This window comes from Pongo pygmaeus, chromosome 4 (genome assembly GCF_028885625.2).
Source record: "Pongo pygmaeus isolate AG05252 chromosome 4, NHGRI_mPonPyg2-v2.0_pri, whole genome shotgun sequence".
NCBI lineage: Eukaryota > Metazoa > Chordata > Mammalia > Primates > Hominidae > Pongo > Pongo pygmaeus.
Genome location: NC_072377.2, coordinates 143,616,023 through 143,643,529, shown reverse-complemented (window position 1 = coordinate 143,643,529; position 27,507 = coordinate 143,616,023). Strand labels below are relative to the sequence as shown.

At 45.2% G+C, this 27,507-nt stretch overlaps 1 protein-coding gene across 4 annotated transcripts in view; it reads left to right on the top strand.

Moving 5' to 3' along the window:
* The window catches only part of SIL1 (SIL1 nucleotide exchange factor), a 234,978-nt gene that overhangs the window by 69,100 nt on the left and 138,371 nt on the right, over positions 1-27,507 (top strand). For all 4 annotated transcript variants that reach the window (XM_054488874.2, XM_054488875.2, XM_063665528.1 and 1 more), the window contains one exon: positions 2,464-2,602. In XM_054488874.2, the coding sequence (XP_054344849.1) occupies positions 2,464-2,602 (139 nt within the window). The remainder of the gene's footprint in view (positions 1-2,463; positions 2,603-27,507) is intronic.

Genomic DNA, 27,507 nt, shown 5'->3' with positions numbered 1-27,507 from the left:
AATTTTATTAACTTTCTCCTCGTCCTGCAGTCTAATGCTTCTGACTAGGGCTGATCCTAGTGTACATAGGCTCTGGGTACTTAGCAGACAGGGTGGTCTTTGTTCTGGAATGTGAGGAAAGTACCTGCAGCAGACTCAGGTTCTTTGGGCTTTCCTCAGTCTAAGGCACCCAGAAGACACACCTGCCTATGGGAAGGGGCATTCATTCATCTATTTGTTCAGCAGCTTCAAACTAAGCCCTGTGCTAGGCATGGGGGTGATGAAGGAGACTGTCATGGTGCCTGTCCTCTGGAAACTCAGCTGTTGGAAGTCCTTGATGTCCATGTCCTCAGAATGGAGGGTGCCTCCTGCCAGTCTGTCTTCTCTGTAGTCTCATAAGCACACCTATTCTTCTATTCCTAGTTTTCTTTTGAGCTCAGATTTGTGCAAACTTTAAGTTGAAGGGATAGGAGGGGTTTGAGACACCAGGCTGCACAGGTGACCTGCTTGAATGATGCCATATTGTATAGTCACTCCTGGATGTCACAACACAGCCTGGAATCTATGACTGCCTTCATAAGTAATAACAGTAGCAGCCACAATGTACCCAAAGCCAGTGGTTTACAATATAGTACCTCATCTAACTATGAGCTAGATGTTATTATTTTCATGTTGAAAATGTGGAAACTGAAGCTTAGAAAGTTAAATAACTTTCCCGAGACACAAGAAACTGGGATTTGAGTTATTCCAGCATCTTAACCACTATGCTGGAGTCAGTGCCTCTCGTAACTATGCATATAACATCTCCCAGGTGTGGTTAGATTTGAGAGCTTCTTCTTGCCAAGATATTTTCCTTATTGGTCCTTAGTAAGGCCTGAAATTCTGCCATCTAAATTTCATGCTTTTATTTCTTGTTAAAATGTAAAAATTCTTGGAGGGGCTCTACATTGTCATCACCAGCACCTTAACATTTTAACCTTTCCTTGACAACTAAAGATCAGACATTGAGGGACCCAGGCAGGAGAGAGTCCTTATCTGGAGCAAGGCACTTTTTTTTTTTGAGACGGGGTCTTGCTCTGTCACCCAGGCTGAAGTGTGGTGGTGCCATCTCAGGTCACTGCAGCCTCTGCCTCCTGGGCTCTAACGATCCTCTTGCCTCAGCCGCCCAAGTAGCTGGGATTACAGGCATACGCCATCACACCTGGCTAATTTTTTTGTATTTTTTATAGAGATGGGGTTTTGCGGTGTTGCCCAGGCTGGTCTTGAATTCTTGGGTTCAAGCAATCCACCTGCCTTGGCCTCCTCTCAAAGTGCTGGGATTATAGGCGTGAGCCACCACGCCCAGCTGAGAATGAGGTGTTATTTGAAAGTTAAATAACTTTCCAGATGTATGCATATAACATCTCCCAGGTATGGTTAGAATTGTTGGGAGACCAAAATGAGATCTATGTAAAGTACCCAGCATGGGTCTGGGCTCCTAGGAAGATTCCAAGAAATATACTTTTTATTACTAGGGGAGGGATTGGGAAGCAGAGAAAAAGTGATGACATGAGAGGTGGGCAGGCTGAAATACCTCCCCATGTGCTAATGTGGGTTCCTGCTTGTTTTCCCAAATGTAATTTCCCAGAGCTCTGGAACCCTCTGGTTCGAATTTCCTGAGGCCTTATTACTTTTTTTGTAAGAACAGGTTTAAAAATGGGATAGGAAGGATGAGAATCCAGGAAAGAACAAAATGAATAATACTTTGTGTTTATCTTGCGTCTCTGTCTCCTGAGCTGAGGATGCTCCAGAGACACCATCTCATTAATCCTCTATGTTCTGCACAGGGTGGAAGGAAACAGGTTTTAGGAAGTGGTTTCCAACCTGAGCATCTTCCTCCCTCAGCCCAGCTGGATTCTCTCCTTCCCAGTTACACCCTTCCTCCATGGTTTGCAATGGCTGATAGGCACACTGGGGAATTGTGCCCTGCTGGGCTGCTTGGGAATCAGTTGGGCCTTAGCTGCTAGCTTTTGTACATCTGTAGTGGCCATTTGAGGCCTTACTCTCCCATTCATGTATGTGTTTTTTTCTTTTCTAAATATGTTTATTTTTATTGTAAAAATAATACGTGCGAGTTTTAAACATCAAACAGTATAATAGCATGTCAAAAAGTAAAAGGCTCTTATTGTTTCGTTTTGCCAGCCCCTGTCCCTAATGTGTTCCCTTAACCTGCTCAAGATACATGGGATCTTCTAGAGTCATTCCCTATGCATTTTCAAAAGTACCACATACACACAGGACAACATGCTGCATTCATTTAGCCATATCACCTCACATGTGCTGGTTCTGAGGCTGACCTTGGGAAAGGAATTGCGAGTGTCCAGACATATCTGGCTGTTGGGGAGAGGGGCATGGAGGAAAAGAACGTGCCACCCTAGGCCATTTTTTTTCTGCTTACCTGGCGCCTAGTTGCGGTGGGTCATTTCCCGTGTTTTCTTTTCTCAGAAGGAGTTTGCCCTGACCAACCCAGAGAAGAGCAGCACCAAAGAAACGGAGAGAAAAGAAACCAAAGCCGAGGAGGAGCTGGATGCCGAAGTCCTGGAGGTGTTCCACCCGACGCATGAGTGGCAGGCCCTTCGGCCAGGTATCAGGCCCAGCTCTATCCCCACAAAACACACTCTGAATTCAAACTGCATATGTCCTTTGTCCCCAGAGGGCTGCTCCTTCAGGCTGCTCCTTTCTGGCCTGCGGGAGGGAAACAGCATGTTCCGTCAGAGTGGTAGCTGCTGCTGCAGGGCTCAGGGACCTTTGTTTTCCAGCAGAATAGAGATTGCAGCATCTTAGTGCCCTAAGATTGCTTAGCATCTTAGGAAGGCAGGTGGTGGGTGGCCGTGGTTTCTGAGCAAGTGATTGAAAACTTTCTTTCCCTGCACTTCTGAAGCACCAGAGAGGCAGTGACATGTGCCTCGCTGTGCAAATGCTATTTTGGGCTCTGCTGCTCGGCTCAGTGCTGCTGAAATATTGTTCTTGGGAGAGTCCTGAGCACTGGTGTGGGGCAGGAGTATTCTGTTGTTAAAGGAACCTGTGCCAAGAAACAGGCTGGTCCTGGCCTGGTTTTTAAATAGTGCATCCTCAGAAGGAACAATTTTCTAATCCTTTCATGAGCCTGGGCCCAGGGCTTAAAATAGTGAGAATAGTCAACAATTGCAGAGTCTTCACCATATTCAGGTACTGTACTAGGTGCTTCATATGCGTAATCTTGTTCAATTTTCACAATAATAGGAACTATTATTATCTTTATGTTCAGATGAAAGCACTGAGGCTCAATGAGGTTAGGCAACTTGTCCTATGTCATCCAGCTAACTTGCCCTGTGCCATTGACCCCAGAGCCTGGGCCCACTCTCTTCCCATTTCTTCCCAGTCCTAGCTGTCCTTGGCTGGAGCCTACTACTCCGACACTTGGGACTGTTCTCAGGAGTCGCAAGGTGGATGGCAAGCCCCAGCAGCTGCCACAGTGTAGTTTCACCAGCTTCTTGCCGATATTCATCACCATGTCCTCACTGCCCCCACTGCTGCTGTGCTGGCAGGGCAGCATTTGCTGTGCCAGCCAGCTTTCTGGTAGCAGTATTGCTCCTGCTGTGTTTGCACATGGGTAGTTGCTGCCACAGAAGAGTGATGAAGCACCAAGGAAGCCAGGTGGGAGCTAATGGCATTGAGCAGAGGGAACTTTTAGGAATAGAGGTACTGGGTTCAGCAGATCCAACCTCTGCCTGCCACCACCCACCCCTCCCCAACCTGGCTTCACTTGAGAACTTAGTCCCACTGGTCCTTAAGGACTAAAACCAGAGGCTGTCAGGGGTAGGGCATGGAAGATACGGACTGTATCCACTGATTTTATGTATATAGTGTTGCTTGTGTCACTTATTTTTTTGAGACAGGGTCTTGCTCTGTCACCCAGGCTGGAGTGCCATGTTGCGATCTTGGCTCACTGCAACCTCTGCCTCCTGGGCTCAAGTAATCCTCCCACCTCAGCCTCCAGAGTAGCTGGGACTATAGGTGCAAGCCACCACACCCAGCTAATTTTTGTATTTTTTGTAGAGACTGGGTTTTGCCCTGTTGCCCAGGCTAGTCTCGAACTCCTGGGCTCGAGCAGTCCACCTGCCTCAGCCTGCCAAAGTCCTAGGATTACAGATGTGAGCCACCGCACCTGGCCTTCTTGTACCACTTTTAACCAGGCAAGTTCCTGGAGCAGATGGAAGTCAATGTCCTGTGGCCTCGACTCTTACTCTATCTGTTTCTGTAGTTGAGTCAGTAGCTCCCTTCATCTAGTAGCATCCTGGTTCATGTTGCAGACGGAACAATGTTGATGGTTCTGACCCTGACCCCTTGCCCACCCCTTTGGGCAGTGGGGCTGCTATTAATGGCTAAAAAGAGCCCCTCTCTCTATCCTTGGGGAGGTACAGCCAGAGCCTGTGTGACAAGAGTGGGCTGTGGACTCTGAGAGACTCCTGGAGAATTTGAGTAGAGCACTGATTTTTACAGTTAACTTGATGTTTCATTGGCATCACCCTCTGCCCTGGAGTTTCTCAAGAGTCCCTGGTAAACTCTTCTGCGCAAAATTCCCTTGGAGTTGTCCCAAAGGCTGGTGTGTTGCAGTTGCACCCAGACGCAGAGGCCCTGTAGCTCAGAGGGCAAAGCAACTCTGGTTCCAGTCATGCCTGCCCCATCCCAGGAGCATTTTTTGCCTACACTACATCTCAGAAGCAGGGCTGGTGAGGGGAGGTTTGGTGGGAGGCTTGTTCTGGCCTCAGTATCTGATGTGGGGTGATTCAGAATCTGGTGTCATGGCATCAGACCAGTGGAGGCCCCAGTAAAGAATTGATATGTTTTCTATGTATACTGTTAGGAAACTGACCTCTCAAGGGTGTGTGTGGATAGCTGGCACTTGCCTTCAACCAGATTATGGTACTTAATTTACCACATTCTGAATTCTGCCTGGGAGCTTCCCAACACATCTACCTAAAGGTTAAAAGGAATGTAGCCAGTCCTGGGAACTGGATGGGTAGGTAAATGGGGAGGTGGTGTAATTTAGTGGTAAAGAGGACAGACTAGATTCAGCCAGTTTGGGGTTCAAACCCTAGCTTTGCTACTTAGGGGGTCTTGGGCAAGTCACAGAACATTTCTGTTCTTTGGTTTTGCATGGGGTGGCATGGGGGAAGTGTTCTGCCCTGCCTGCTGCAGAGGCTGTTGTATGGAGTGAGATGGTAGATGCAAAGCCCTCTGCCTACTTCCTAACATGGAGAATTCACTCAGTACACAGCTGTTCTGATGTTCTGTGGTAAGTTCTCCACTTGGCCATCCCTTCAATCCCATTGTGGAATCACTGGATGCCGGTGAGGGTACATGAGCATGTAGGCTTCTGTCCCTATGGCTTTATGTGGGAAAGGGAACTTATGATGTGAAGAAGAGACTTGCATGTTCATGCAGTGTCCTCCCTCCCTCAACAGAGACTTTGATCAAGGAGCAAGGGTAAGCATGAGCAAAAGGGGTTAGCAGAGTGTTTCCTGTCTAAGAGTCAGTGACATGGCACAGGAAGATGGTGGACTTTAAGAAAATGGCAAGTTTATATGGACAGTTATTGTCTCCAGTTCAGTACCTTCTGTCCCCTCAGGACTCTTAAGGGAGGACCACAGCTGTGTTGTCCTTAGGCTCCCAAGAGGGGAACTAGGGTTCGTGGGCTGTTTTTGCTGTGCTCGTTTGAAGGCAGATTTCCAGATTGCCTGCTACCTGGAACACCAGGGGACGAACTCATGACTTCGTAGGCCTTCCCTGCAGTCCAGGTAGGAATTGGGTCCCAGTCACTCAGTCCTGGAACAGCTGCAGGTGAATCTCCTGAAGTCTACCTGCCCGGGTTATTACTGTCAGCATCCTCACTGGGAGCTGCTTGTTCCTAGAAGTGATTTTCCTGTCTCTTTCTTCTGGTTTATTTTGGGATTTGCCTCACCTTACGGAGGCACAGCAAGCATTTGAGTGTGGATACAGCATTAGCTGTTCACAAGCAAGCAGAGGAAAACTGTTTGCTGGCAGGTCCTGTGGGCTCTGGGCAGGGAACTCAGGAATTTGTCCTGAGGCTGAGGACCTGAGGCTGAACACTAGGACTTTGTACCTGTGCAGCTGGTATTACAGAATGCTGGTCACAGCCACTTCAATGGGCTTCTGCACCCTGGGCATCTTCTGAGATCCTACTTTGTGCCAGGCATCATCTATAGCCAGAAATGTAGGTAATAGCTCACATTTACTGAGCATTGACTCTGCCAGGCATGCTTTGAGGGCAGGTGCTATAACTGTCCTCATTTTTACAGATACAACTGAGTCTCAGAAGGAAGGACTCAGCCAAACAACCAAAGAGTGGTAGAGTTGGGACTCAAACCTAGATTTGTCTGGCTCTAAGCCCCAGCTCCTAACCACTGTGCCATACCATCTTCTTGTGTAGCAAAAAGGACGTGACCCCTGCCCTCTATCCAGCTCATAATCTTACAAAGGATACAGAGAACAAAGACAAAAACAGCCACCAAAGTGTTTTGGATGTCCTGGTGGAAGTATTTTATGCTCAGTGAGGGCATAAAGGATGGTATGGCAAGGCCAGGGCCTTTTCTCTTTAACCCTGAGATCTGTGTGGGGCAGTTCATCAAATTTTATGGTGCTGAATCTCCAACTCCACCTGCAGCTCTCTCTTTGAGCTGTGTGGCCTTGCTCAGGTTGCTTAGAATCTCAGAACCTTAGTTTCCACATCTGAAGATAGGGATGAAAATATAATACCTACTTCACAGAGATGATGTGAGAATGAAACAAGGTTAACATATGTAAAATGTTCAACACAGGGCCTGGCACATAGGCCATATTCAATAAGTGGCTATAGTTGTCATTTAAAAGTATATACCTTTGTTCTGGGCATGGTGGCGTGCGACTGTAGTCCCAGCTACTCAGGAGGCTGAGGTGGGAGGATTGCTTGAGCCCAGGAGTTTGCATCATTGGTACCTTGGTATCTGTGAATAGCTACTGCGCTCCAGCCTTGGCAACATAGTCTTTTTAAAAATATATATCTATATATATACACCTTTGCTACCTCCCTTTCCTTGGGGACCTGAAGGGGAAGTGGAGGTAAGGAGGCAGCCCTGGCAGAGGCCCCCTTGTTCTGCTCATTACCCAGTGCTGCATGTTGGCCCCCATGTGGGCTCAGGGAAGCATAGCCAGCCAGGAGCAGACCTGGGGCTCCTTATTGACCTGATCTGACTCCAGGCGGCTGTGAGAGTCTCTGAAATATTGGCATTAGCACAAAGAGCCCACTCAATGTGAGCACGCAGGAAGCCTGTGCAGGAACACGTTCATATGAAAGGGAAAAAAAAGAAAAAGAAAAAAAATCCAAATCATCAACAACTGATGAGAGCAATCCAAGAATTATAGAGCACCAGCCATCTGGTCAGATCATTTCAGATCTGCACGAGCAATAAGAGGGAACTGAATTTTAAAAACCTCATTTATAGTAGACCAACTACTCTGGTTTCAAGTGTTTAAGAGAGGAGTCTGATTTCCTGCAGGCCCTGGACATCTGTCTGAAGGAGCACCTGACTCTGGTCTGGGTGACTCTGTGACACTGTTTCTGTTGGGCCTTTGGCTCTTTGCAGCTTTGGAGGGGCGGTGTGGTTCTCCAGTCCCTCTGACACTAAGTGGGTGTGCAACAATTCAATGCAAATCTGCCAGTGTCTACGTGGAATTAGTCTCAGATCCCTCAAGATAAAGGGCTAAGTCCATAAGACTGCTTCCATTTCATATGGCAGTTGCAAGTCCTGGGCCACCTGTATTTCTGACTGACCAGGTATAAATTGAGAATTCTCACAATCTCCTTCTCAGGTTTGACATTAATAATTTGCTAGAATGGCTCTCAGGAAAACACTTTATGTTTATTGGTTTATTATGAAAATGCAACTCAGTGACAGCCAAACGGAAGAGTTAGATGCATGGGGCAAGATATTGGAGTGGGGGTAGGGAGTGGTGTGCAGAGCCTCCTAGCACTTCAGTGTGTCCGCCAACCCTCATGCTCAAGTGGAGTTCAGGAAGCTCTCTGAATCCTGTTGTTTCATGGCTTTTATGGAGGTTTTATTATGTAGGCATAATTGATTAAAGCATTGGCCATTGATAATTGATCTCAATCTCCAGTCCTCCTTCCCTCCTCTGAGGTCAGAGGGGGGCTGGGCTGAAAGTTCCAGCCCTCTAATCCTGGGTTGGTATTTCTGGCAACCAGCCTCCATCCTGAAGCTATTTAGAACCTCCAACCAAGAGTCACCTAATCAGTATAAAAGCCCCATAGTTGAAAGGGGTTTGGTAGGAATAACAAAGTGCACTCTTATGGCTCAAAAAATTCCAAGAGTTTTAGAAACAATGAGCCAGGAACCAGGGTCAAAGACTACACATATTTTTTATTATACCACAGTTGCAATGAAGGTGAGACTAAGGGGCAAAACTCCCAGTGTGTTCTGCCTCCTCCCCAGGTCTGTGGTTAGGAGGCAGGTGACCCTCTCTCCCTCCCTGATCCTGGAGGGATCTTCCTTACAGGTCGTCTCATTCCCCATGGTCCCCAAGGGTATAATCTCTTCTGTCCCATCCTTCATACACAGACATGCACACACATGTGAGGCCCATGAGATTGGGTGGGAGTGAGGTTGTTTGTTCAGGACACTTCATGCCTAAGCCCCTGCGGCTCATCAAAGTGTGACAGTGAGACTTCTTAGCTGCTGTTAAGGAAGTAATGACTTAAGGGAGGGGGATAGCCAGGGGTCTTTGTTGGATGATGTTTCACCCTGGCTCAAGCACAGTGCTGGAAATGTGGGGCAGGGGCTAAGTAGAAGAAACAGCCTGATTCTGTTGGGGTGGTCTGTCTTCTTGGACATAAGTTGCTATCTCTGGCAACTTTTCAGGATGAAGTATTCAACAGAGCTTACTTTTGGTGCTACTTCTTTCTGCACAGTGCCACCCTTCTTACTTTGAGGGCTGTCTAGTCTTCTGGGGATTTCCTTAGAACTTCATTTGTTCCTCTTCTACCTATACTTCTAGTCCCTCCCTCTATAACTTCCACCTTCCCAGCCTTTGTTAAGCATTCTCCACTCTGAGCATCTCCTTTGCTCCTTGGTAATACAAGCTTGTTAGGGAGAACCACTTGGAGGATGGCAGGATGCCAGGTCTCTTGAGGCCTGTAGGAGCAGTTTCTGAGGCTTCAAATTATCCTGTACTAGGAGAGAAAAAAAGATGGTGGGCTGGAATACAGGAAGGCCCCAGGAGGCTCCATGAGGACATTTTAGATCTCTTCATTGCAGAGAGACCTCATTTCTCATGTAGGGAGGTCTCTTCACTAGTCTCTCATGATGGCTGATCACTGCCCCTCAGCAGCTAAATCCCACAGCCCTCTGGGAGAGCAGGTGGAGGCCAGGCCAGGAAGGCCTGCAACCTCCATGACAGCCACTGCCAAGACTGAGGCCACTTTGCAGCCGGCTGGCTGAGTTCTGCTCTGGCACCAAAGCATCTCTGCCCTGGCTTTGGCCTTCATTACCCGGATGGGACAGGCCAGGGTCCAGTTTGCAATCTGTGCATTTGGGTGGTGATGGAGAGCAGCTGTTGGCATCCTCTTTCTAACAAGTATTTGTATGCTTAATATGCACCCTGAAGCCCTTATCCTCCCCTTCCCCTGCTTCTATCCACCTGTTCTCTCTGAGGTTTAATCAGCAGTGCTGAGCAGCGTGGCATAGCCTCAACTCTCAAAGGTTGGGACACCCAAATGGCTGAGATGGAAAACTTAGACCAAGTAGGGATGATGGAAAACTAGCTGCCAAAATAGTCCCAGCCCTCATGCCACAGACTTTGTTTTAGTTCAGAGAACCTTTGTAGCTCTGACTTTGCTTCCTTTTCTAATATTGGCCTCACCCCACTGGCCAAGACAGCCCAGGGCATCTCCACGGTTAAGACTAACCAGGGTAGGAGTAGTTCTCAAGGGCTGACCTAGAGCTTGAATGAGAGGCCCTTTCCCAGAACCCGTTGCATTCTTAGTTTTGTCAGAGCCTTGGAGGTAGGAATTGATCTATAACTTAGAGATAGTACTTCACTAGGTAGAGAAGAGAACAAAGTATGAGTAGTGGTGTTGGTGGGGATAATATGAAGAGAGACCTGAAGTGAGAGTATATCTGCTTGTCTGGAGTGGCAGGTATGTGTATGGGAAAAATGAGGTGGCGGGGGTGGGCAGCATCCACTCTGTCAGAGGTGGGGGCCAGTGAGGGGGAGGGAGGAGATCAGGAGAACTGACAAGCCAGTAGATTTAAAGGTGTGAAACTTAAGTGTAACAGATGAGTCTGTCATAGAATCCAACCAGGAGCTGTGCTGGGAGATGAGGAGATGAAGAAAGATGATGTAAACTCCTGGGTTTGAAGAGTTTGATAGTAGAAGAGGAGAACTAAAGGGGCAATTTAAGTTAGAGATAGCCATATCAAAAAACTTGTTCATTTCATGTTCCATTTGTTGAACTCCTAGAAGTATAGTGCTTGATGCCAGGGATACCATGGTGGGCATGACAGAGGTTGCCCACCTGGGCTTATAGTGATGGAGGACCCCCTACAGGAAGGTGGCTCAGTGAGAATGCAGAGGACACTGAAGGAAAGGCTTCAGTGGTGGGGTCATTGGAGCTGGATGGAGAGAGGTTTTGTGTATGTTGGAAGGCAGAGGGGAAAGGAATCAGTGTTGACAGATTTATAATCCCATAGAGGAGATCATTGATGGGGCAAAGTTATTTAGGTAGCAGATGGACAGTCTTGGCTTCATAAATGTGATGAGACTGAGAAATTAGAAGCAGAGGCTAGAAAGGGACACAGAAAGGTGGTAGGGATACAGACAGAAATTGAAGAAGCTCCTATTAGATGTCTTCAGTTTTCTGAGCCAAGCTGAGGATGGTCTTCTGCTTTGGGCGATGAAAGAGAAGTACCCATTTGGGTGCTTGAGAAATGGAAGGTTGGGAAGAACTACTGTGGGGAAGGTGCTTGGACAACCAAGAGGTCAGAACTGAGCATCACCCAGTATTAGGAAAGGTCCAGTTAACATCTGACAACCTGACACTGTGGTGGGTGACGTTTTTTGACTTTCTTGAGTAATCTGAGCCCTGGGCAGTGCATACATAGGTGGACAGTGAGATGGCTGGAGTCTGAGGAATGATAGGCAGATCATTCTGGGGACTCTTAGGTTGTCTCTGGGTATGGTAAGGGAGACTTTTGTCCATCTGGCCTGTGGGGCTTTGTGAAGCCAGGTTTCTGGCAAGCTCTGGAGAGCTTTTTGGAAGCTCCTCTGAACCTGCTCCAACCTTCCCTCTTCTGAAGACAGGGAACATCAAGGGAACTCTTTGAGGCCCTGGCAGTGCACAGGGCAGGGTGGGGATGGCACCCCACTAGCCACTGATCTTTCGGCAGCCTGTCAAGAGCCCACATGAAGCACTGCCTTGTGTGCAGGGGCTCTGTGAGCCTTTTGTTGCCTGGGTGCTAATCAAGCTGATTATATTTCTGTTCATGTGGGGGTTTTGTTTTGTTATTATTCATAAACTCGTAAGTTGTTGGTTTTGCCTTATTTCCCATAATATATGGATTTGGGCAAACAAAGATTGAGTTTTAGTTTAATTTATTTAATTCCCAGAACAGTCTGTTTATGGTTTGTGTAATGCAGCTGTTTGGAAGAAGAGAACCATTTCTTTGGATTAAAAGTTTTCAGATTTGATTACCTATGGCCATAATGAGTTTATCTGGGCAGAGGTGAGTTTTTAAGGAATAGTAATATGGTATATTTGTAAAGTTCTTTTTCCTTAGGGGAAAAAAGAAACGACCCCTGCTCCCCACCCCAGTAGCCCTCTAAATGTTATATAAACATCATCTTTTTAATCTCTATTCCATCATCTCCCAATTTGGTCAAGTCATTCAGGCTCTTCTTTTTTTTTTTTTCGAGACAGAGTCTTGCTCTGTCACCCAGGCTGGAGTGCAATGGTGTGATCTTGGCTCACTGCAACCTCCACCTGCCGGGTTCAAGCAATTCTCCTGCCTCAGCCTCCTGAGTAGCTAGGGCTACAGGCGCGCGCCACCATGCCTGGCTAATTTTTGCATTTTTAGTAGAGACAGGGTTTCACCATGCTAGCCAGGCTAGTCTTGAACTCCTGACCTCATGATCTGCCAGCCTCATCCTCCCAAAGTGCTGAGATTATAGACGTGAGCCACCGTGCCTGGCCAAGTCATTCAGGCTCTTAGAGGATGAGAAGGTTGTCTGGTATCTCATGACCAAGAAATGACTGAGGAGATCCTAGAATGGAAGGGGTTTACTAAAAAAAAAAAAAAAAAAGACAGAGGGGAGATAGGACCCAGGAATTCCAGTCTAGCAGTTGGATGGTGAAAGGAAGAAAACTTTTTTTTTTTTTTTAACATCCCCTTGTGCTAGGTGCTTTGTGTATATTAAGGCCTCAAGATACCCCATAAGGGAGTAGTTATGTTTTCTCTTGGTCTCTTTTGGAGCCCATGGTCCATTGGTAAAGGGGCTTCAGATCTCATTGCTTTTCCCAGATTTCCTTTCTTCTGAAGATGGAATCTGCGGGGTCATGATCTGAAAGCAGTTTTATTTGAAGTCTACATGGGAACAAAATAATGTGAATTTTGGGGGCCTTTGACACTGAAAGGGGGAAGTTATTCAAGCAGACACAGAATTATCAAGCTGCCCTATTTGGGTTTCTAGGTTGGGTCTTAGGGATTGATTCTGATGTCCCTAAACACAGTGGAGTAAGCAGCCCTGTGTGCAGTGTGATTTGAGGGTTGTTAGCTGGCTTTAGATTCCCACTGGGTTAAATTGTAGATGTAGAGGCTGGAGGAATTGTTCCCTAAAGACAGTTAGCATTTTAGCTTCCAGTATTTGATCAAAGTATCTAGCTGAGGATACTTTGGAGTTAGGTATAGAACAGTAGATTTCAAAGGGGAGGGCTCTTTTACAAAGCTGGCAGTAATGGAGGCACCCAGATAAAGTGTTTCATTTACAGGAGTCCATCTTAGTTTTGAAGTTGAGGGATGTACTTCGTGGGGTGAAGAGAAGAAGAAAAGTTCTAAGGAAGGCTGAGCGTTTTTCACCTATTTGCTGGCTTCATCTGACACTGCTGATGCATATCAATGAAAGTCTTGGTTCTAAAGTGGCCATTTGAACACAATACTCTTTTTTTTTTGTCTTTTCCTTGTTTTCATGCTCTCAGCTCTTTTCCCTTTTCCCCTCCTTCACATCCTGCCCTCCCTGCCACCTTACCTTCCTAGCTGCCTCTACCTGCAGCTGACTGGCAGGTGGCAGGGATGAATAGATGGAGAGGTCCGTAGCTGGGGGAATATTTTCTCAATTCTGCTAGCATCAAAGAAATGATTTCCTAGCCTATTCTTCCAGCCACGTATTTCACTGATCCGTCAGAACTAGAGGAAAAACACATTAGCGTTGCCAGAGAGGGGATTTGGGAAAAATCAAGTCTGTGGAACTGAGTGATCTAAAGTCATAAGCATTAAAAACAAATCCTGGAGTGCAGCTGGAATTCTTCCCAGCCTGCCTCCCACAGCCCTGTCCCTTGACACACACACCATGTGCCACATGAATAGTTTGTACCTCAACTTTCCCAAAGATCCTAATACTAACGACAAGGTGTCTGTTTGTGTTGCCCGTCATTGGATATTTCTGGGCATAACATGAGAAAAAAAACAATCCCAGGAGCTTTTTCTCCTTTTTGTGACCTCCGTGTTTCCATACGCTTGAAAAGGCTTCGGAATAGAACTCTCTTGAATTGAGCACACCTACATGCTCATCTATTTTTCCCTCCATCTGGCACCAGTCCAGAGTGAGGTCTCAGGAGAACAATGGCCTTTTCTTTACCCTTAATCCAGGAAGGTGCTTCTTGTCAAGAGAAAAAAAAAATCTTCTGGTTATATGGGCAGAAATTCAAGTGGAGTATTTCGTCTTCTTTGGAAGAAATATAAAGCCTATAATGCCCTTTCTTCAGTGAGACACGTTCTTCCGAGACGGAATGGCCAAGAGCTGAGCCCAGATTGTATTTTGGCATTTGATTGTTGCTGCCGTGCCTTGAATATAGCATGTAGTATAGTGTTTTAGAGTCAGTCTACCTGGGTTCACACTCTGCTCTGTCTTTTATAGCTAGTAGCTTGGAAAGTTACTTAATTACAGTAAAGATTAATGAACTATCCCTCTCTGTAAAATAGGGGTAGTAATAATGCCTACTTCAGAGGGTTATTTTAAATAGTAAATAAGGTAAACATGAAATGTTTACTGTAATGCCAGGTGCATAGTAATAGCTCAGTAAATGTTAGCTGCTGTTTTTTCTGTTGTATTAAAAATCAGTGGACATCAGATGAATCCAAATTGAGGTACAGTCTGCAGAATAACTACCAGCACTTTTCAAGTATGTCCAGGTGATGAAAGACAAGGACTGAGGAATTGTCGCAGATTGGAGGAGACAAAGGAGACATGACCACCAAATACAGTGTGATATCCTGGATTAGACTGTGCAAGAGAGAAAAACGTTAGTGGAAAAACTGGTGAAATCCAAGTAAAGTCTATAGTTTAGTTACTACTGTTGTATAATTTCTTAGTTTTGATAATTGTCCTATAGTTTTATAACATGTTAATAGGAGGGAAATCTGGATGAAGAGTATATGGGAACTCTGTGTTTTTTTACTTTTTTTTGCAACTTTTCTTTAAGTCCAAAATTGTTTCAAAATAAAGAGCTAAAATAGAATAATGTCTAAGTGATCTTTTTAAGTAAAGGAGAAACTCACCAGGATGTAGCTGTTCCCCCAGCATAACAGGTAACACCTGAGTCAGTCTTGCCTCCCATGTCAGAGGGAGGGCTCTTACTCAGGGATCCCAACACCTGCCTCTTAAGCACCTGCACACCTGCTGCATCCTCAGGGCAAGGTCTGTTCTAGGCAGATAATTGGTCAGATAGCAATTCAGACACACACCCCAGATCGGATCCTGCAGCGGTGCCATACAGCAACTGGGGAGGAGGCCACTCATGTGGCATTAGGACTCTCTGCAGGGCTGAGTGATCAGGGCACTTGTCTCTGTTCTTTGGAATATAAATGAAATTCTGCCTGTTTTATCCTACTACCTAAGCACCAATCACTATGGCAGTATGTTTGTGGATTGTGATGCCTACCCCTACGCTCATTGTTTGATCATCCAGAGAAAGAAAAATAAGTTCAAGCCTTTGCAATAATTTATTATTTTCTTTCCTGCCAAGTGCCTTGCTTTTGCACAAAGCAGATATTTTGCTTGCTTTTCTTAAGTGTAAAAGGTACATGTGCTTTTCTTATGACTGATGTGGCCATCCCTGTCATGCTAATAGCAGGGTTTGTAGAAGAAAGCCATTATTATCATTGGAAGAATGTGAGTCTTGGAGTTTTTATTTTTGCATTGAAGTCAGCTATCAGGGGGTTCTGGAAAGTATAGTCTTTCATTCTAGCACACAACTCCCTTACAAGCATTTACCCTCAGAAGCCCATATTTTCCAAGTTAAAAAAAATCAATGCTAAAAAACATTCTTTGTATTTTAACTCAATGGCTAAGGTATGCTGCTTTTTGCTATTGATTTACAAATTTTATTGTCAGACCCTTGGGATGTATGTGGATTACTCGATACTGTGACAAATGGCTAGGCTCTGAATTATGTATTGTATTACGGGACAGTTCATAAACCATATTTTTCTGTAGGTTATTTTAGGCATAAGACTAGTGAACTGCCATTTCTCTTTTAGTCACACGTGACTTTAAAAAGGTGGAGGATGCCAGTGGGAAGGAGAAGTGGCTGGCTCAAGATTGAATAGCCAATGGCGCCGAAACCTTGTGAATGCAGAGGCTTGAAGTGGACAGACCTTGGGTATGGATTGGGAGGATTGAGAGAGCAGAGAGAATCTGCTGGAAATCAAGCCTTTTGCTGCACCTTTGCTCAGCCTAGAGCCCTAGCAGAAAAATGACCGGCTTCCCCTCTCTTGGGGCTTCTGAGTCCTGAGAGTCCTGCACCATGAGTGGGCCTACCCCACTCCTGCCTCCCCCTCCCCTACACAGCCACTTATGCTGATGGATGTGCAAACCCTTTACAGACAGTTTGGCACGGCTTCGCTTGCAGAGATCATCTGTCTCTTTTGACTGAGCAACTTTATGTTTGTGGCTCCTTTTCCCTGCACAGAGAGAAATTGCCTTGTGCCGGCTTCTGCCTTCTGATGGAAATGTTTACCTTCCCTAGGGAAAGGCACTATTCTTTGGGGGTAATGTTTGCTGGTGCTCTCCACCCCTCGTGGGAACATAAGCCTGTGCTCAAGGGTGGACTGGAGGAGGCGGCCGTTGGAGCGTGCAAGATTGCTACTGGGGCAGCCATCTGCCAGTGTCGCGGCTCACAGCCTGCCTCTGAGCAGGCCGCCGGGAGGGAATGTCTGCACTCCCGGGCCTGCATACATTATGCACAGCCCATTCCCTAAATGAGCTTTCTAAGGGTATATAACTCCTTTCTACTCTGTTCTTGTATGGCCAGCCTCAGGACACCTTTCAGAATCTTCCCTAATTATGCTTCTAGTGCCAAGCATTTAGAATTTCTGGTAACAGCTGAATTTTTTTTTAATAGATTTCTGCAGTTGCAGTGAGGGATTGATTTATAGTTATGGGAGGATTTGCTTCTTCCAGGGAAATTATCAACACTGCGATGATACAGTTTCATGTCAGTGGTATTTTGACTATCCAAAGCCACAGTCCAGCCTCCTTGGCCTGCCTAGCTTCTTCTGGAATGGACCCCTTGTAATTTGAGGAGGCTCTTCTAGCGTTAGACTGAAATCTGGGCTTCCAGTTGCCGACCACCACCTTCCCCACATATCGCCCCCCTCTTCCCCACCTTCTCTTCCTGAGATGGAGGAGTTTTTTCACATGCTGCTTAGAAAAAGGAGATTCATAACATGACTCAATCCTCACCCACAGATCTAGGATTCCTGCCATCCAGTAAATTTTGGCAGGCAGGCTGTGTGTACGGAGAGTGAGTCCTGCCCCCCTATCCCTGCCCTGCTCCCCTCATTGCGTGTGCTTCTTGGGTGGAGTCTGGGTTGCCTAGCCTCTCATTTCTTCCGCTTTTCCTCTAAGCAGCCCTTCCTTCTTCTCTAGGGTTGGCCTTCAGTATCTGTCAGGAAAAGCGGACAGTCTCTCACGTTCCTGGGACTTCACAGAGAGACCCTTGGGAAGAGTTCAAGTCCTGAGGTGTTTGGGTACTTGCCATGTGCCTACTGCTGCGTTAAATACAGTGAGGTCATAGCAGAGTGCCTAGGCCTTAAGCCTTAATCCTTAACCACAGCCTACCTGGGAATCAATTTAAACAAAAAGATTGGCAGTCTTACTAACCCACTCAAGGATCTGGATATACAGGTGTCCTTGTGTCTGTCATTATGTTGATATGTCAGGGTCGTTGAGGCCTCCAGGCTAGTGCTGGTGAGGCCATGATACTGTTGAAAGTGAGTTACTGGTAACATTGGGTTTTCCTTTGCCCTCTGCTAGGGGAGAGGAGAGGAAAAGGGGCATTAGGTTCTAGAAAATCCTTGTCTGTGAAGACTTTGGTTAAACTTTGTCTTCCTTTTACCCATCTCTGGATAAGACAAAAGGACCCTGAATAACAGAGTAAGAAGCAGAGTGGGACTTTGGGGAATCAGAGGCAGTGAGACCAGCAGGAACAGAGAGAGGACTTCTGGCCTACCAGCCTGTTAGAACAAGAGAAAGGAGTGCCTTTTTCAGCCTGGCTAGCCGGGGACACCCATGCTCGACCCATTGTTGGCATGGTCTAGGAGGAGCCAGGAGGCTCCTGCCGAGTCTGTTACCTACGATTATTGTTGCTACCTCTGAGCCACATGCTCCCGTCTTTAAAGGCTCACAGCTACAGCAGAGTGAAAGGTCCTGAGCTGCTTGCCTCCTGCAGCACGGAGGCTGACACATAGGGAGAGACTTAAGACAAATCTGGACCAGACCAGGTGTGGCTTCTTTTTAACCTAGCCAATAGGAAGCACTTGTTTTAGGAACCCTCACCCCAGTCTGTGTAGATGTGTCTAGAGCTGAGCCTCTTTCTTCCAGTTTGGCCTTCGTGGGCTCTCCTTCCCATTTCTGGCCTCAACGAACTGACCTGCCAGCAGATTCTGGAGCCTTCCCAGGCCTGCAGCAAATAGGGCTTGGCAATGACAAGATCTGTGGTAGGGCAGCATTTATTGGATATCCTTTGAAATTAACTTTCCCGTAGTCCATAAGTGCCTCCTGGGAGCTTCTTCAGGGTCCTGGCTTCCCTTGAACTTCATGCTTATGCTGACTCCCACACACATTTCTGTGTTTTTCATTTTAAAGATGATTGGTGATGAATTGGGGGAGGGGAGTGAGAATTTGCTTTCCTCTGCACCAGAAGTGCAGTGCTGCTAATTTCATTCTCCACACTTTGTCTCTGAGATGAGCAGGGTCCTCTGTGCCCATGTTTAGTACTGCTGTGTTGCTGGACTCTCTTGGCAAAAATTAGGCTAATGTCTCCAACAACTGCATTAGCCACTGAAATGAGGTTCTAAATTGAAGGTACTACACCAAGTCCCTCTCCAAGGTATCACCTTGTTCTGGCTTTTATTATTCAGATTCATTCTCTCTGATTCTCCACAGACTGACTGGCACGCTGGTTCAGTGCAGCACATTGTACTAGCCGAAAGGCAAGATCACCTTTTGAAAAGAGGGAGGAAGGAAAGGGGTAGGGGGAAAGGCAAAAGAAGAATACTTGCTGTGGTGCAACAAATCAGAACTCTTATTCTAAGAGCTGTTTGACAGGCCTGTGCAATGCTCAGAGATAGGAGGGAAAGGGATCAGACCTAGAATAGGGTGGAGCGGTACCTTGGGTGGGGATGTCATTGCAATAGTGGTATCTATGCCTTGTAAGTTCACTACATCTTCTTCCTTCCCTTTCTTAAGCGCCTAATGCCTCACAGGGTGCTGAGAATTTTGAGGTGGGAGACCAAAGATCAAAAGGACAGGTTCTTTCCCTTAAGAAGCTCTTGATAGGCTGGGCGCGGTGGCTCACACCTGTAATCCCAGCACTTTGGGAGGCTGAGGCAGGTGGATCACCTGAGGTCGGGAGTTCGAGACCAGCCTGACCAACATGGAGAAACCCCATCTCTACTAAAAATACAAAATTAGCAAGGCGTGGTGGTGCATGTCTGTAATCCCAGCTACTCAGGAGGCTGAGGCAGGAGAATCACTTGAACTCGGGAGGCGGAGGTTGCAATGAGCCGAGATCATTGTGCCATTGCACTCCAGCCTGGGTGATAGAGCGAGAGACTCTGTCTCAAAAAAAAAAAAAAAAAAAAAAAAGCAGCTCTTGATCTTAGTTTCATCTGTTTTCTGTCTTGGGTGGTATGGGAGGGGAAGGAATGGGAGGAGGGGGCTGGACCTTAGGATTCTTGCATATTATGTTGGAAGTAGGATACTTTCAGCAGTCAGATGCCTAGAGAGTTGAGAATTTGGCTCTTATATGTTTGTTTTTAAAATGACTTTCTCTCTCTCTTTTTTTTTTTTTTGCCTGCTGACAAAGTAATATGTTTTCAAAGCAGAATACTTGGAAAACATAGAAAAACACAAAGGGAGACAACAACAACAACAACAAAATCACCCAAATCCCACTGTGCAGATGCAAAATTAACATTATGGCTTGTGTTCTTCCAGTTGTTTGCACAAAAGTGCAGTCATACTGTACAGACTATTTTGAGACAGTTACTTTCCCTTTAGAAATGGAGATTGAAAGTTAGAGCCTCCGGCACATAGGTATAAAGTGAGCCTTAGGCATAAAGTGAACATTTTCCAGGTGCTGTTCTTTAATATATTCAAGTGTATGAATATACCAAATTATACTTAATTCTTATGATTGGGCATTTAGATGGTTTCCAGTTTTTCACTGTTGTAAATAATTCGTTAGTGAATATACTTGTATTTATTTTGATGTATTCTCTGTGTTCTTAGGATTCACACAGAAGTGCTTGTCTTTTCTGATTCTTTTCGCCCAGCATTTCAGCGAGGGCAACCACTTTCCCAGGCGTTTTAGATAACACCATGATTTTGAGTATCTCTCTGCACTAACATCAGATGCCCTGGAATTTCTTCTCTATGTGGTCCCTGGATTCTTCTTATTTGTCCAGGAAATAGCTGGGTTCAGGTGAGATGGGCAGCAAGAACAGAACACACATTCTCATTGTTTTGTGCCAAGATCGTAAGGTCCCCAGAGACCTCACATTGTCATCATCCCCTTTGATAGCAAGCAGTTATTGAATGCCTACCTACCTGTGTCTAACCCAGAATCAAATGGAGGAGATACAAAACAGGTCTGTACTCTCAGGGAGCGTGGTGACTGATTGAATAACAGAATTGACATGAAACAATTCACACACAATTTATCGAGCACTTGCTATATGGTAGGTATTTGTTCTAGGCTATTTTGGGGGGAAGAGAAAAGGTAGATATGCTTTTCTTCTTAAAGGAAGCTACAGCATTTATACACAGTTTATATACAGTTAGCCACACAGGTCAATAACTGATAAATATCTGATTGTACAGACATTAAGTTCAATGTTGGTAGTCATTGGAGTGTTAGGGTTGCTTTGGTGGAGAAGCTCATTCACTGTGAGAATAATTAGGTAAATTTCAGAGAAAAGATAGGAGATTAGTTGGGGCTTGGAAAAGCTGGTATTTGATGAGGTGGAGTATAAAGGGTTTTCCAGGTGGGAGGAGCAGCTTGCAAAGAGGTGGTGGCAGTAATGACTGTCTTATGATGGTGACCAGGTGTACGGCAGCACAGAACAGAGGATGGAGAATTACAGAGAGGTGAGGGAGAGTTAAGGTTATATTCTGAGAGTTAGGGGATCCAGAGCAGTACTAGGTACACAGTGGATGAGAAAAAAAACTTGCTACATTTGTATGATTAAAGGGAAGGTAAGAAAGTCTTGATTTCTCTCAGTGCCAGAATGCCCCAGGCTCAGTCCTTGGACCTGTGCTCTTCTCTGTCTACACTTAAGGCATTGGTGACTCATCTAGTCTGATGGCTTCATGTTTCATCTGTATGCTGATGACTCCTAGGCTTTTTGTCTCCAACCTAGGCTTCTCTGAACTTCAGATCCATCTGCCTACTAGACACCTTTACTTGGATAGGCATCTTAAATTTAACATGTCTAAAACCGAGCTCCTGCAACTTTCCCCACTTCAGTTAATGGCTATTCTATCCCTTTAATTTTTCGGGTCAAAATCCTCACAGTCATTCTTGACCCCTTTCTTTCTCTAAGACCCCACATTCTGTCTGACAGCCAATCCCAACAGCTCTGTCTTCAAAAAATATATCCAGAATTTGACCACTTCTCATCACGCCTGTGGTCACATGATCTCTCACCTGGATTATTGAATAGACATCTAACTAGCCTCCCTCATTCTGTCCTAATTACCTGCAGTCATTTCTCAATACAGCAGCCAGTGATCCTTCTACCATGCCTTCCTGTGCTCAGAAATATCCTCTGGTGTTCCTTCTCACATAAAGTAAGGGTTAGCTCCTCCTTTGGCCTGCACAGCTCTATGATGCGGCTCACCATCACCTCTGTCATTTCATTTGCTGCTACTCTCCCTTACATTTCCTCTCCTCTAGTCACTCTGGTCTTGCTCTTGTTCCCTAAACACATCAGGCTGTCACACCTTGGGACCTAGAATGTTCTTCTACTGGATGGCTTTGTGGCTAGCTCTCTCACTTCCCTTAGTCTTTCCTCAGAAGTGACTTACTTTCTTTTCCAGTGTCCAAAGCTGAATTGATATGAAGCAACAAAATAAGTAAGGTAATATTGGATTATAACTCAAATTATAAAATAAATGTACATGAGTCTAAACTCATTTAAATAAATGACTAGGGGAGAAGAAGTTAAATCTTTTTAAAAAAATTTCATGTTACTTTTTGTGCATACATTATAGGTGTATATATTTATGAGGTACATGAGATGTTTTGATACAGGCATGCAATGGGTAATAATCACATTATGGAGAATGGGGTATCCTTCCCCTCAAGCATTTATCCTTTGTGTTATAAACAGTCCAATTATACTCTTTTAGTTATTTAAATGTACAGTTAGATTATTATTGACTACAGTCACTCTGTTGTGCTATCAAATAGTAGGTCTTACTCATTCTTTCTATTTTTTTAATACCCATTAACCATCCCTATCTCCTCATTCCCCTTCCCCACTCCCTTTCCCAGCCTATGGTAACCATCCTTCTACCCGCTGTATCCATGAGTTCAATTGTTTTGATTTTTAGATCCCACAAATAAGTGAGAACATATGATGTTTGTCTTTCTGTGCCTGGCTTATTTAACATAATGATCTCTAGTTTCATCCATGTTGTTGCAAATGATAGGATCTCATTTTTTTTTTAATGACTGAATAGTATTCCATTGTGTATATGTACCACATTCTAAAAAATCCATTCATCTGTTGATGGACACTTAAGTTGCTTCCAGTGTTGGCTATTGTGAACAGTGCTGCTACAAACATGGAGTACAGATATCTCTTTGATATACTGATTTCTTTTCTTTTGGGTATATATCCGGCAGTGGAATTGCTGGATCATATGGTAGCTCTATTTTTAGTTTTTTGAGGAACCTCCAATTATTCTCCATAGTGGTGTAGTAATTTACATTCCCACCAACAGTGTATGAGGGTTCCCTTTTCTCCACATCCTCTCCAGCATTTGCTATTGCTTGTTTTTTGGATATAAGCCATTTTAACTGGGGTGAGATGAGATGATATCTCATTGTAGTTTTGATGCACATTTCTCTGACGATCAGCGATGTTAAGTACATTTTCATATACCCGTTTGCCATTTGTATGTCTTCTTTTAAGAAATGTCTATTCAGACCAGGCGTGGTGGCTCACACCTGTAATCCCATCACTTTGGGAGGCTGAGAGGGAGAGATCACTTGAGGTTGGGAGTTTGAGAACAACCTGGCCAACATGGTAAAACCGCATCTCTACAAAAAATACAAAAATTAGTCAGGCGTGGTGGTGGGTGCCTGTAATCCCAGCTACTCAGGAGGCTGAGACAGGAGAATCACTTGAACCTGGGAGGCAGAGGTTGTGGTGAGCTGAGATCACACCACTGCACTCTAGCCTGAGTGACAGAGTGGGACTCCCTCTCAAAAAAAAAAAAAAAAAAAACAGAGTAAAAAAAGTCTATTCAAATCTTTTGCACATTTTTTTGATGGAATTATTAAGTTTTTTTTTCCTATAGTTGTTTGAGCTTCTTATATATTCTGGTTATTAGTGTCTTGTCAGATGGGTAGTTTGCAGATATTTTCTCCCATTCTGTGGGTTGTCTCTTCACCTTGTTGATTGTTTCCTTTGCTGTGCAGAAGCTTTTTAATTTGATATGATCCCATTTGTTCATTTTTGCTTTGGTTATTTGTGCTTGTGTGGTACTGCTCGAGAAATCTTTGCCCAGACCAGTGTCCTGGAGATTTTCCCCAATGTTTTCTTGTAGTAGTTTCATAGTTTGGGGTCTTAGATTTAAGTATTTAATCCATTTTGATTTGATTTTTGTATATGGTGAGAGATAGGGGTCTAATTTTATTCTTCTGCATATGGATATCCAGTTTTCCCAGCACCATTTATTGAAGACACCATCTATTCCCCAGTGTATGTTCTTGGCACCTTTGTCAAAAATAAGTTTACTGTAGGCATGTGCATTTGTTTCTGGGTTCTCTCTTCTTTCCATTGGCATATGTGTCTATTTTTATGCCAGTACCATGCTGTTTGGGTTACCATAGCTCTGTAGTATAATTTGAAGTCAGGTAATGTGATTCCTCCAGTTTTGTTCTTTTTGCTAAGGATAGCTTTGGCTATTCTAGTTTTTCTGTGGTTCCATATAAATTTTAGGATTGGTTTTTCTATTTCTATGAAGAATGTCATTGGTATTTTAATAGGGATTGCATGAATCTGTAGATTGCTTTGGGTACTATGCACATTTTAACAACATTGATTCTTCCAATCCATGGACATGGAATCTCTTTCCATTTTTTGGTGTCCCTTTCCATTTCATTCATCAGTGTTTTATAGTTTTCATTGTAGAGATCTTTCACTTCTTTGGTTAAGTTAATTCCTAGATATTTAATTTTATGTGTGTAAATGAGATTACTTTTTAAATTTCTTTTTCAGATTGTTCACTGTTGGCATATAGAAATGCTACTGATTTTTAGGGCTGGGCACGGTGGCTCTCTCCTGTAATCCCAGCACTTTGGGAGGCTGAGGTGGGCGGATCATGAGATCAGGAGTCCAAGACCAGCCTGGCCAATATGGTGAAACCGTGTCTCTACTAAAAATACAAAAATTAGCCAGGCGTAGTGGCATGTTCCTGTAGTCCCAGCTACTCGGGAGGCTGACGCAGGAGAATTGCTTGAACTGGGGAGGTGGAGGTTGCAGTGAGCTGAGATCAAGCCACTGCACTCCAGCCTGGGTGACAGTGAGAAGTCTAAAAAAAAAAAAAAAAAAAAAAAAAAAGAAATGCTACTGATTTTTGTATGTTGATTTGGTATGTTTACTGAATTTGTTTATTAATTCTAATAGTTTTTTGGGGGAGTCTTTAGGTTATTCCAATGCTGTAACCATTCCCTGGCTATTGCCTATGTTCACTCAAGGCCCTGGGGTTCTACAATGAGCAGGTAGCAAAGCCAGCCAGGCCCATATCCTTCCCTTCAGGGCAGCCAGCTCCCCCAGGTGCTGTGTGGGACTAGTTCCCAGACGGCACCTCGCTCTAAAGGTGCCGCCTGGTAGTCAGGGACTAGAGTAAAAAGCCTTAGACATCTACCTGGTGTTCTGTGGTATTGCAGCTGAGGTGGCACTTAAACCACAAGACACAGTCTTCGCTCCCCTTTCCAAAGGCCACCTTTGGAAAGTGTGGCCACCACTACTACAGGCCCATGAGGAGTACTGCCAGACTACTGCCGATGTTCCCTTAAGGCCCAAGGGCTCTTAAGTCAGCTTGTGGTAAATGCTGCCTGGCCTGGGACTCATCCTTCAGGGCAGTGGGCTCCCTTCTGGCCCAGGGTAGGTCCAGAAATGTCATCCAAGAGTCAGATCCTGGAATCTGGGACCCCAGGGGCCTGCTTGGTGCTCTACCCACCTGTGGCTGAGCTGTCTCAGAGGCTTACCCAAGGCCCTCAGCATGGTACCTGGGCATCATTGCTGGTTATTCAGGGTCTAAGGGCTTTTCAGTTAGCAGATGATGAATGCTGCCAGGACTGGGTCCTTCCCTTTAAGGCAGCAAGTTCCCTTTTGGCCCAGGGTGTGTCTAGAAATGTCATCTGGGAGCTAGGGCCTAGAACAGGTGCCTCACAACTCTGACTGGTGCCCTGTTCTGCTGTGGCTGAGCTGGTATTCAAGATGCAAGATGAAATCCTCCCCACTCTTTTCTCTCTTCTTCTCAAACAGAAGGAAGGGGCCTCTTTTGGAGCTGTGAGTTGTACAGCCTAGGGTTAGAGGACGGATGATGCCAGGATTCCCTTAGGCGCCTTGGCTAGTGTCTCAGGAGATTGTGTTTCCCACCCTTCTGCCACCCCACCGTCTACTGTCTGGGTCCAGTTCAGCACTTGGACTCACCTGAGAGTTACAGTCCTTGAGGTCTAGACAGGCTTTCAAGTTTACTTAGAGACCCAGAGCACTTTAGCCTGTGGCGGCAAGGTTTGTGGGAACTCAGGTTTAAACTGCTGGGATTGGTGATTCCCCTTTGGTGTGGGCTGGTTTAAATGCTCCCTCCATGGGTGGGCGTCAGCTGAGTTTGGTCCAGTTTTTCTACCTGCTCTAATAGGACAGCGCCGAGTTCAGTGCCTCACAATTGCTGTGCTCGCCCTCTGCCAGTGCCCAAAGACATTCTTCATACCACACTGCCACTGTTGGGGGGGTGGGCGTTAGCAATCCAAGGCTATCTTTTCTATCTCTTCAGTGCGTCTTTCAGTGACACAGAGTTAAAAGAGGTACTGTGAATGCTCACCTGATTTTTGGTTTTCATGAAGGTGCTTTTCCTGTGCAGATAGTTGTTAAATTGGTGTCCTTGCAGGAGGGACGATTGATGGAGCCTTCTATTCCACCATCTTGTTCTGTCTCTTCTCAAAAGTTAAATCTTCCTTTGTTTAAATTTTTTTAAAAATTTTGACCCAGGGTCTTGCTCTGTTGCTCCAGCTGGAGTGCAGTGGCACAGTCATGACTCACTGCAGCCTCGACCTCCCTGGCTCCCACCAGTCCTCCCACCTCAACCTCCTGAGTAGCTGGGACTACAGGTGTGCGCCACCACAATGACTCATTTTTGTATTTTTTGTAATTTTGTATTTTTTGCACTTCTCAAAGTGCTTGGATTACAGGCGTGAGCCACTGCACCCAGCCAAAAGTTAAATCTTTCTTGCAGAAGAATTCCAATAATAGGGCTGGGCATGTGGCTTATGCCTGTAATCCCAGCACTTTGAGAGGCCAAGGCAGGGGGATCACTTGAGGCCAGGAGTTCAAGACCAGCCTGGCGAACATGGTGAAACCCCATCTCTGCTAAAAATACAAAAATTAGCTGGGTATGGTGGCGCATGCCTGTAATTCAGCTACTCAGGAGGTGAGGCACGAGAATTGCTTGAACCCAGGAGGCGGAGGTTGCACTGAACTGAGATCGCACCACTGTACTCCAGCCTGGGAGACAGAGTGAGATGCTCTCAAAAAAAAAAAAAAAAAAAAAAAAAGAATTCCAATAATATATATATAGATACTCCCCCCTCTAGAAGGTGGAGCTTACATCTTTCCAGTTGGGCTAGACTTACTGACTCATTTCTAAAGAACACATTTTGGAAAAGGAAAAATAGTCACTTTACAGTGGAGAAATCTGGTAAGTACTACCTGTGATCAAGGGTATCAAGTGAGCCAGGGTAATATCACCAGTGTTGTCATGTGGATATGATGCACCCTATGGTATGATGAGACAAAGGGACACTTTCCCTCTGTGTGGTATTCTTCCTGAAAACCAACGACCCCAGTCTAATGAGAAAAACATCAGACAAACCCAGATGGTGGGACGTTCTGTAAAATACCTGACCAGTACTCTTCAAACTATCATGGTTTTGATAAACAAGGAAAGACTGAGAAACTGGCATAGACCAGAGAGGACATGACATGTAAATGCATTGTGGTATTGTGAATTGGATGCTGGAACAGGAAGAGGATATTTGTGGAAAAACTAGTGAAACATAAAGAGTCTGGAGTCTAGTTAACACTAATGTACCAATGTTGCTTTCTTAGTTTTGACAACTGTACTATGGTAATATAAGATGATAGCATTAAGGGAACTGAAGCTGAGTAAATGTTGTACAGAAATTCTAGGAACTCTCTTTAC